Below are 11,938 nucleotides of genomic sequence, written 5' to 3'. Positions count from 1 at the left end.
CAGTGGAATTTACATTCAGTCTATCTTCAAACACAGTTGTTAATATGAAACGAGGATACGGACAGACGAATTCAAGGACTCAAAAAAACATGTGTATCTTGCAAAAAGAATGAACACTGTGGATTTGGGATGCGTTTCTGTGAAAGCTAGTCACAAGAACAGAAAACAAGGACTTTAATTAAGTCGTTATGCTGTGATAAGGATGATGATACTGAATTCTAATCATGGTTCTTGTTCGCCGCTCGGGTATCTTGCATTAGTTCAGCTTCGGATTTATAATCCTTATTAAGTTATGAAGTATAAGGTTATCAATAATTATACGATGGTTATCTTCATCATAACAGGATAGACTGTTTCCGAAAGCATTCTGAATGCATGCGTTAATATGATGTAATAAGATTACATTTTCCGTTTTAAACTTTATTAATTAAGCCTTGGAAATAAACGTTAATTAGGCGTTTGCTATTTTTAATAGCAAACATGCAAACATGTTTCGACTTAACTATAAGCCATCTTTAGTGCGAATAAATTAGTTATTTACATTGTGAAATATATAAAGTAGAAATATGACACAGGCGAGGTGATATTCAATGAATAAACATGACCGCTTTGCCGGGCAAGCCCGTTTCCTATATTATCGCAAGCAATTTTTGACGTTTCGATTACAACCGGGCTAGCCCGTCTTGCCGGGCTGAAAGTTCGCATGTAATCGTTTCAGCCTGGCAAACCGGGCTGGGAATTCGTCAATGCATGGACAGTGTTACACGCATGCATAATCAACAATGGCTTCTGCGTTTGCTAAATTTTCCTTCTTTTTGTGAAATTTCCCGGTCCATATATAATCGGCCCCTGGGTTATCTGGGCTGAAACTTAGTGTTGTTTTCATGTATACGTAATCGTAAATAAACTTAAAGCCGGACAGAAAAAATCGCCGTGACAATGCTTTTTCGTTTGTTTATTTCATTTTTATGTGCAGTTATGGTCCCTTAAAGGTCAAGTTATTGTCAAGGTCAAGTGTTATAGAAGTGTCTAGGATAGTGAAACAAGAGCGGGTGCAGTTTGGGTCTTGTGTGTGTTTGTAGACGTCTGGATTAATTGGATTTTTGTTAGTGGATGTGTGTTGCCGCCATCACTGGTGGTTTCACCAATGTAACAGGAATTACATCCTGCGCAAGTAAATTTATATATCACGAGGGGTTTAAGATTTTTTTATTTTATTAATTCCTCCGCATTTTAACATTTTAAGGGTTTTTTCACAATACTAGTTTAGTAAAAAGAAAAAAATGTTGGGCTAGAAACCTACTGGAAACCCTAACAGGCTTTTGGCATTAGGCTTCTATTTAGATTTTATACAATAATAAAATTATTTACAGTCAAGATATCAAGAAATAAATGAACGTTTATTTGCAATTTTTTTGTTGAATTTTTTTTGAAATAAAGAAGACAAAAATTATTACGAGTAAATAATAAGAATAACATGAATAACATAAAACATCCATTATATAGCTATGAAAATTATTTACATGTGAGCATATTGTAATAGATAGATGAAGATATTGTAAGCGTTTATATTCTTATAATATTGATTTAATTTATTCCATATATTAGCTCCTGTAGTAGAAAGAGTGTGTTTAACGTAATTTGTTCTTTTATAGGATTTAAAAATTTCGGTGCATTTCTTGTTTTATGCTGGTGAATTTGATAATTCGTTATATAAAAATTACAAACGTTTTGTGGTAAACTTTATTCATATGGTATCGATAAATGAATAAAGTAGTTATTAATTAGCTTGCGTATACGCAAAAACAAACCAGACCTTAACAAACAGGCTCAGCATTTTAATACCATTTTCAAATTATAATTTTTATCTGTCGTTTCTTGTTCTACTTATTATGCATATCTTGTATCCTGTTATGTTGTCAATCATTGTTGTAAATGATTATGTTATTCATTGAGTATCACCTAGCCTGCATGTATACGTATCATATTTCTATACTTTATACATTTCACAATGTAAATAACTAATGTTTGCTATTTAAAATTTTGTCGTTTATTTCAAATGCTTAATTATTCTTGTGCTATTCAGATCGTATGGAAACATCAGTAAGTTTCCACAGTCACCACATAATATTGTTATAATCATTCAAGCACAACCTACGCTTCCGTTTACACTCGCGACGTCTTTCCAGTTTCTATACTGGACATCTCAATATGACTATTAAACGAATGGCAATTGGAGATGTATAAGACGTGTCTTATAATGAATTTAATGTATAATTTCTAAAACTAAATGCATTTTGACTAGTAGAGTTTTCAGTTTCAAAAATATACAAATGTTAATTTCGAAAGATGTCTTAATTGTTATACTACGTCCTAACATAGTGTTTATGCAACGTGAACATCAATTCTTATAAAGGAAAGATCCAGCATCGCTAATACCAAAGATAAATGACGTTATATATTTCACAGAAGATTCAGTTGAGGACGAGCTTTTTTGATTTTGAACAGAGAATGCTGAAAATTTTCTCGTAAGCCATTCAGAAAATCGAATTAGTTATACGTACTGTACCTGTGGGGAATGACGCAAATGGCAGACAAATGAATACACAATACAGTCATTTTAGAAGCACAATAATAAATAAAGTGAGTACAGTGAATTAGTAAGTTATTCAGTTTACTAGTTAAATTTCTAGTGTTCAAATAAGTGCTCTTATACATCAAAGAATTCGGAAGTAGCTAACTAAAATTGAACATAAATAACTAGAAACTAAGTGCGAACGAGCCAGCTTAAGGTTTAAAGTTTCGTCTTGTTTACAAGTCCGATCTATGTTCGGATCTTCAATCAACTTTTTCACTTTCGTTACCAACTTCCTCGTGTTCAGGACTCATCCTCTTCGCAGCATCTGTTTCATCTGTAGATTATAAAATGAAAGATTTTGCTACAAAACTCTGAATTTTTAATTTCTTTAACAAGCGCTTACAAAATATACTTCATCTTAATTCTCAAAACCGTTGTGCGATTATAACATCAATTTTATTACATACACAGCCTCACAGTGCATGGAAACAGATTATTAAATAGTTTTAATGGCTATCAACACGTATAGCTACAACTCATGTGCATGCATGGTATAAATTATATAAGTATAATAAATTATATGTATTTCGTTGTTCACCTTTATTTAATGCATCCACAAAATCCTTTCCATGTCGCATATTTTCTTCATGTTCATTTGTATTCTTAGTGGAAGCAACTGAGCCCCCGGTTATCCCATGCTCATTGGGTTTTTTATTCGGTTTGCTAGAAGGTAAATTTACGTCGTTTCCAATTCCTAAGTGCTCGGGAGTAGCAAAGCCCACGCGAATTATTGGTGTTGAATTCCTGGCTTCCTTACTACCTTCGAGGCTGGAGAAATGAAGTACATTTTCCTGTAAAGGATACAAATTTGATTAGTCAACTAACACTTTATTATTTTGTTGAATCCTAAGTGTGGAATCTTCATTTTGTCTTAGCACAGTTAATCGTCTTAAGGCCGTTTTCCATTTCAACCGTATCGTAGCGAAACGTAGCGTATCTCATTGTCTTAAAGTCATTAATTCTGATCGACTGATACTTCGGACACAAAGAAATACGCTACGTTACGCTACGATACGCTTGAAGTGGAAAACAGGCCTTAGCCTCCGTTTACACTACACTCAACTCATTGGCAAACGCGGCTAAAATTGGTACCCGCATCCAACTTTAGTGCACATACAGACACTAATAGAAAGGTTAACACCTGGTTAAAGCGCGGAAGTATTATAGACTTTAATTAGAGAGTTTGGGAAATACAACGGCAACGCTAACACAACGCGTTCTTCAACAATGGCATTGATCCTTAAGAAAATGTAAATTACGTGGCTTTAAACGTTGTCGTAGTTGCTGACGCTGCATCGTTATTCCACCAATTTCACGTTTCACAAAAATTAGCAAGCCACAACAAAAATATTTTGCTGATCGACTATAGTTTAACATTTTATTATTTTTATTACATTTTATTATAACTGTTTGAGAGAAAGGAAACTTGAAGAAACAAATCATGTGTAGGGTAACTCGCAATTTTGCAAGTTAATTTTGAAGACCACAATGTCAAGTGAATTAATTTATTTTTGCCGTTGCCATTGCCGTGCTAGATCGAACTCTCGAATAACCATCATGTAGCACTCGGAAATGCGACGACGCGGCTGAAAGACTCTCTCACATATTTCCTGTGCATTCGTTGTTTAATCTTGTGAGTTTAACGAGGTATAGCAGTCTTTAAAAACATTAGGTTTATATTTGGAAACCATTCAATCCTAAAGTATAGCGCTCGCAAGCATCTTGAAATGGGGACGTTGCGCCACAAGACGTGAAAACCTGAGATTTCCTGTTGTAACCTGAGCGTGGACGAACACATTTTTATTCGATGACTCGTTGTATAAATATCTTTGCCGTCATATACATGCCTGATGTCCCTCTATAAATGCGATGACGACGTTTGTAAACAATTGTAAGCCATACAGGCTATACCTGGCCATTAATCAAGGAGTACGAGTCAGGAATCACACAGGAATTAAAGAGCGATAATTATACAGACAAATAAGTTGAATATTCACCTCTGGTGCTGTTCGACCCTCCTTATCACCCATTTAGTTGAAAAGAAAGTCAGCGTTGTGCATCAACCAACCAATAATGATGTGCTCTTCTCACTATCAAGCAAAAGATAAATTGAACCAAAATGAAACATCTTATATCTTATATATGTAAACAGAAATCTCAAAACTTCCGGATTACAAAGAAAATATTAATTCCTTTTTGTTTAGTGTTTCGTGGGATTTCAGTCTTCCTGTTTTCAATGGCGCAGCCAGCCTGACGATTTAATCATGCTATGCAAATTTTATGTTATTATCATTATTCATTTCTTTAGAAATTCATTGTTTTCACAGTCAATAATCACCAAAATTTTAGCACAGCATGACTAAATTGTCGGGGAGGCCACGCTATACTGCCTGTATTCAAATACTTCCTAATAAGAATTAATATTGAAATGCTTGGAAAAGCGCTATAAATACTATAATACTATTGAAGTACATTGAAGGATTTTAATTAAACTCTTATAAGTCTCGTTATATTTTTAGGTTTTAAACTGCATGGTATATGTATTTTTCTCCCTATATCCACATACCTACCTTTATCAAGGTGGACTAGACGTCTAATTTGAGAGGGGGCGTATATACAGTATGTTATAACATAAGTACAGGCAAACACAATTGCGTTCAATATGAAGTTTAGGTTTTGTTCAAGGATCGAGGGCAGAGGGTTGATTTTCGGTTATTCGAAATTATTTAAAAAAAAATTAAACATTAAAGCGCAACTGAACTTACGCCTGTAACTCAATGTGTTTGAGTGTGAGTAAGCTTTCAGAATTATAAATTGAGGACCAGTAAAATTCTAAAAGCTCACTCACCCTCATTGATTTTAATCTTCTCCTAACGTTTAATTCCATTGCGGTAATTTCAGTCGAATAACAGCTTCATTTCATTGTTTTTCCTAAATCTTTCCATTAAAAAAGCACTGTCTCACTGATCAGCAATAACAAAATTTCTATGTCACAATCACACACAATGAAATGAATGAACGTGAGCGTTAATAAATATTTTGAATGCTATCGAGTCATATTGGTTTTTATGTCAATCGTTTTGTATTTTACGGAAACTTTGTAGCAGCAGTATAACTGTTATGTTGACATACTTTAAAATCCTATAAGCCAATATATCATTTATCTTAAAAACAAGCAAGGTGTAGGTTGTGGTTTCAGCAAGTGAAACTATACTGTCGTTTTAGAAGCACATAAAATTAATAAAGTGAGTACAGTAAGTTAGTAAGTTAGAAAGCTATTCGGTTTATTAGTTAATTTTCTAGTCGATTAATTAATTTTGGGCAAAACAAAAACAAGATAAAAAGTCAATAAAATTACATTCTTCCGCCGATGTGAACTGGATATTTTTCTGTTGAAAGTTTGTGAAACAAGGCTTTGAAATGCTAGTTATCACTGAAAACTTAAATGCAATTTTCTAACAAACTTCTACTTGTGCAAAACAAGCGCTTTGTTCATTGAATTAAGTTTTCGTCTTTCGGTGTCACTTCGAATTCCTATAAGCGGAAAATTTTGATTTCAAGCAACCATTTTTAGCAGACGATAACTCGGTGATTTCTGGTCTTATATCAATACGAAAGATATAATCGAGACCCTAATAGGCTAGTGTTTATTGCCATATAAAAATTATATCATTTACTGTAATATCTTATATACAGCAGTCTGTCAAAGTTGAATTTGAATTTTTTTAGACACCCTGCTTATGGAAAGAATGTGGTCAAGACTTCCCGCGTTCTTCGGAACAGTACAGCTGTGAAATTTACATCCAGTCTTTAGAAACAGTAGAGTTGTGGAATTTACATCCTGTCAGCAGTGGAATATACATCAGTCTTTAGAAACTGTCCAGCAGTGGAATTTACATCCTGTCTTTTGAAACAGTCCTGCAGTGGAATTTACATCCTGTCTTTAGAAACAGTCCAGCAAACATACAGTCCCAGAATTTACATCCTGTCTTTAGAAACAGTCCAGTGGAGTTTACATTCAGTCTGTCTTCAAACACAGTTGTTAATATGAAACGCGAATACGGACAGACGAATTCAAGGACTCAAAAAAATGATGTGTATCTTGCAAAAAAGAATGAATTTGGGATGGATGGATTTGGGATGAGTTTCTGTGAAAACACGTCACAAGGACACAAAATAAGGATTTTGATTAAGTCGTTATTCTGTGATTAGGATTACGATACTGAATTCTGATCATGGTTCTTGTTCGCCGCCCGGCTATTTTACATTAGTTCAGCTTAGGATTTATCGTCCTTAAAGTCACTCCAAAAAGTTATGAAGTATAAGGTTATAAATAATTATACGGTGGGTTATCTTCATCGTAACAGGATAACCAGTTTCCCAAAGCATCCTCAATGCATACGTTCATATGATGTGATAGGATTACATTTTACGTTTTAAACTAATAATAATAATAAAATAATAATAATAATAATAATAATAATAATAATAATAATAATAATAAAATAATAATAATAATAATAATAATAATGATTTAATACGGCATATCCATATTACATGGCTCTTCATCCATACTATTAGAAACTAACTATACATTACAATATTTTACAACAATTAATATAAATAATTTAGAATAATTAGAATAATCAGGTTATGAGGAAGAAAACAAACAAACTATGTCAGTGTGATTCAATTCTTTCTCTAGCTCGATCTAGTAAAAGGTTTTTAAGAGCAATCTTATAATTTTTAAACTCCATCAATTTCAAATGTTTAGGAAGGTCATTGAAAACTTTTGCAGCGTTGAATTGAAAACTGTCTTCAATGTTAGAATGTTCAATGTTCAAACCACCGTCGCTGTTACTACGGAGAACTCTTGTAACTTTCTTGACTTGGAGCGACAGATAACTTGACCATTTATCATCTCTCAGGGCTTGACAGGCTAATTTTCCAATACTGTATTCAATCTTTTCTTTAATTGGTAACCACCCCAATGTTAGTACATCTTTCACTTTCGCAAACTTGCCAATCACAAAACCTGCCGCTGCGTTCTGGACTTTTTGCAGTCGTTTCAGCAGATAGTCAGGTAAGGATCCATATAGGCAATTGCAATAGTCCATTTTTGATAAAATCAGTAACTCTGCTAGTTGTTTTCTCAGAGAAAATGGCGTGAAGCGTTTTATCCTCCTCAAGCAAGCCAAAGATGCGTAGGTTGATCTTATTACCTCTTCCAGATGTAGATTCCACTTTAGATGGTCATTAAATTCCACTCCCAGGACTTTCCACGAATGCTTACGTTCAATGTACTGATCATTGATGTTTAATTTAACTAAATCCAAGGAGGAAAGGTTGTGAGTGGTAGACATCTGGGTTGTGGAAAATATCATCATCTTCGTTTTGCCAGGATTCAAGAGCAAGTTCGAATTCGTTGACCAACCATCAGCCCGAGCCAATTCTCTTCCAACAACCTCACAGCAGTTATCCAAATCCTTTACCTTACAGTGTTTATATAAACTAGTATCGTCTGCATATTGAAGATAGTTACAATCAGATTTCTCGTCTTGCAGATCTGCCATGTATAAATTAAAAAGAACTGGACCCAGAATTGACCCTTGGGGAACACCGGATGTTACTGGTAGCAATCTTGACTGTCGATCATCAATCTGTACAAACTGTTGTCTGCCATCCAAATGGTTATAAGTCCACGTCAAAAATTCCTTCGAAAAACCCATCCGGTGAAGTTTATTCAATAGCACTAAAAAATCAACCGTGTCAAAAGCTTTTGAATAATCAGTGAAGACTGCTAATGTTATCTCTCCTTTTTTCATTGCATTCAAAATATCATCCTTAAGTTTCAACAGGACCGCCGCGGTTGAGTGACCTTTACGAAAACCAGACATAGTCACTTTATACAAGCTATGTTTTTCGATATGGTCAACAAGTTGGGATAGCACCAGGCGCTCAAATACTTTCGATAAAATTGGCAGCACTGACACTGGTCGAAAGTCACCATTCTCTATCGGTTCGCTGGTTTTCGGAATGGGACTTATACGTCCAATTTTCCAGGAGTAAGGAAACACGTTCTGTGCGATGCATTTGTTTATTATATGAGTCAGCGGAGAGATAATATATTGGGAAGCCATTTTTAAATATTTCACAGGTAAATGATCGTAACCTGTAGAGCAATCATTCCGTATAGCATTAAGCTGTTTGCTTACTTCGCAAAAACTCACCCTTCGTATCCTGAAGCACGTATTCCCGTTGGATTCAGATAGAGAGTGAAGATATTGGAGAACATTAGCTCTTTGTTCGGGGTGAAAACCCAAAGTGCGTTCTGATGTAGTCACAAAAAAATTGTTTAGCTCATCCGGGTCTTGACGTATCCTCTTCCTGTTTGGGTTTAATATTCGATGTATTATCGACCAGACCTCTTTCGAACGTTTCGATGATAATGCTTTTGAATAGAAAGATCGTTTTGCTGTTTTAATAGCAGTTTTAATTTTATTACGAACTAAACGAAACAGTGTCCAATCAGACTCTGCTTGAGTTTGGTGAGCCGTAAATCGTAAGCGATCTCTCTCTTTTTGTAGATTTTTAATGTTCATATCTTGCAGCCAGGGGGCAGGAGGTCGAGTTATTTTACATCGTACAAGGGGTGCATGTCGGTTAATGCAACTACGGAGTAATTCATTTAATATAAAACCTTTTCATCCAGATCATCTACTGCATATACCAGTGAGAATGGTAGTTCACTAATGTCTCGTAAATACTCTTCAGAACAAAACGTTTTCGTTGATCGAATGTATTTAAACCTGGTTTCAAATCTACTTAGCCTTGCATTGACAATAACATATGGCATGTCATGGTCACTAACCTCGGGTGTGGGTATAACTCCAGTTGCTACAACATTATTTGGAATGTTAGTTATAATATGGTCAATTAACCATTTGCCCTTACGAGTAGGTTCTTTAATATGCTGGTTAAGATTGAATGAGCGCAAAATTGCTTCATATTTATGGGTGATGGTTGAAGAATTCTTTAAATCAATATTCAGATCACTAGCTATTGCTAAAATACCATCCCATTTCGAATGCACTGCTGCTAAGACTGTTTCAAATTTTTCAAGCCAAATCCCTTTTCTAGTAGGATCAGAATCGGGTTGGTAAAAGACTCCCAATAATACGTTACTGTTTTTATTCTTTCCCGAAATTTCTATCCAAATGTGCTCTAGGGATGGCTCGATTCTCATTAGATCATTTCTCTCTTTGTATTTTAATTCTTCTCTGAGATAAACAGCAACTCCGCCCCCACGCTTTTCACCGCGGTTTTTAAATGCTAATGAATACCCAGGAATTTGAATATGTGCAATTTGAAGAGTGTTATTACGAAGCCATGTTTCAGATAAAGTCAAAATATCAAATGTATACCTTGAAATCAGATGAACAAACTCGTCAAAAGTAGATAACAAGGACTGGCAGTTTATATGACATAGGCGCAAATGTTTTGAACTTCGAGAAAGTATTTCTAAATGTGGGTCAACATAGCAGTCATCGTCTAGCTCTAATTCGGAAGTAGCATTGTCAAGTTCGTTGAAATCACGAACATTATAAAATGGTAATTCTTTTCCCAAACAGTTTGAACATGTCCAATAATTCTCAAGCTGAACAAAACGATTCTTAAGCGGCGTACATCGTAAGTGAGTTAATTCCAAGCAATAGTTGCAACACAGCCGTTTGTTATTTATCTTAACTGCCTTATCACACTGCATACACTTAGGGGCACCAAGGCGTCTTTCGCTTGAATTACATTGTCTTGACTTACTCTCGCCGGTTTTAGTTGAATCCATCGGACCAGGATTTCTCTCAACATCTCCTGCTTTGATCAGTAAGTTAAAAGTTGCCAGGGAGTTGCGATAGTATACCATACGTTTCTTACTATATCTTCGACCAGTATTAACTCTGTATAATAGTTTCACAGACACATGATAAACAACAGTTTTATCTTGGTCTTCCAAACTGCCATTTTCGCAGTTCAAATGCGTAAGATGACTTGAAAGCGATAGCAAAACGTTATGGTTGTTTTTATTCGATAATATATGCTTTAAATTATATCCAGAAGCAACGCAAACCAATGTCAAACACAGAACCAATTTTGTCCAAGCAACTACATCAATTAAGCCTTGGAAATAAATGTTAATTGAGCGTTCGCTATTTTTATTAACAAACATGCAAACATGTTTCGACTTGACTCGGCAAACTTTATTCGCACTGAAAATGGCTTATAGTTAAGTCGAAACATGTTACTCGATACAGGAGCTTTACAGGGCTCCAGTTGATAACAGTGGTTTTAATCACTGATTGGACAACCTTTTAAAGGTTTCATTCATTCATTCATTTATTCTATTAGAAATTTTGTCATTTATTTCAAATGCTGTGCTAAAGGTTGAAAGGGTCTTAATTTAAAGTGGAGTTATACACACTTCAAAGCAAGTACAGTTGATGGAAAAATGAGTCAACTGTCGGTCCTCCGGCAGGAATCGAACCTACGCTTTGGCGATGCCTGTGCAATGCTCTTGCCACTGAGCTACAGAGGTAGCTGATAAAAGCAAGCGTGGTTAATGTGCATATGATGGTAATGCCGGCAATAGGCGAGGGTAAACCAATTATGATTTTTGGCAGTTCTCTCGATGTCAGTCAAGGTTTAAAGGCTCTTAATTTCGAGTGGAATTATACACACTTCAAAAGTGAAGTGTGCACAGTTCCACTTTTGAAGTGTGTATAATTCCACTTGAAATTAAGACACTGTGGTCCCTAATAGTCGACTGAACTTTTTTTTATTCTTACAAATTTTTAAATTAATTTACCACAGTATAAAACAAGTATACGCTACACAATATGTATAATTAGTAACACCGCAAGCATGTTAACTAAAATGACAATTTTTGCCATTCAAAAGATGTATGGTTCCATGTCCTCCGTCATTAGCATTTCCACCGTTTCATCTCAGCTGCCAATTTTCATGCTTTTAGCCACCAACAAGTTAATGCACTATTTTTGTTAACAGCTGTCGCTTAAAATTGCATGCAAACGACAACTCTGTCCCTTTTTTTTAATCAATTATTACAGACAAGCCTATAATAGAGATAATGACTGGCTTCCTAATCGTCTTTGGGTGATTCATGCAAACAGCATCATGTTTTATAAAATTATACGTAGCATATTTTTTTTAAATAGTTTAAATTAGCTTTTAGATGTAGCTACGTGCGTGATGTGATGGATCAGCGTAAGTCATGCGCATGCATGC

General features: G+C 35.0%; 1 protein-coding gene across 1 annotated transcript; it reads right to left on the bottom strand.

The window, feature by feature from the left end:
• Positions 1–2,615: 2,615 nt before the first annotated feature.
• On the bottom strand, positions 2,616–4,785 carry LOC114526171. The gene is made up of 3 exons (XM_028547693.1): positions 4,636–4,785; positions 3,177–3,429; positions 2,616–2,912 (listed from the first exon to the last, which is right to left on the bottom strand). Exons 1-3 carry the CDS (start codon positions 4,666–4,668, stop codon positions 2,839–2,841), a joined length of 360 nt encoding a protein of 119 aa, XP_028403494.1. The 5' UTR covers positions 4,669–4,785; the 3' UTR covers positions 2,616–2,838.
• Positions 4,786–11,938: the final 7,153 nt, after the last annotated feature.

This window comes from Dendronephthya gigantea, unplaced genomic scaffold (assembly GCF_004324835.1).
Source record: "Dendronephthya gigantea isolate DGI-Jeju-01 unplaced genomic scaffold, DenGig_1.0 000037F, whole genome shotgun sequence".
Lineage (NCBI taxonomy): Eukaryota > Metazoa > Cnidaria > Anthozoa > Malacalcyonacea > Nephtheidae > Dendronephthya > Dendronephthya gigantea.
Note: the sequence above shows the minus strand (reverse complement) of the source record. Positions and strands in the feature narration are given on the sequence as shown.

What these genes read in the sequence shown, in the direction of transcription:
- LOC114526171 (XM_028547693.1), bottom strand. Translation starts at nt 4,668, where the DNA reads ATGGGTGATAAGGAGGGTCGAACAGCACCAGAG. An exon ending in AGGGTCGAACAGCACCAGAG is followed by an intron (nt 3,430 to 4,635) that starts GTGAATATTCAA and finishes TATCCTTTACAG; the next exon opens with GAAAATGTACTTCATTTCTC. An exon ending in TGTGGATGCATTAAATAAAG is followed by an intron (nt 2,913 to 3,176) that starts GTGAACAACGAA and finishes TATAATCTACAG; the next exon opens with ATGAAACAGATGCTGCGAAG.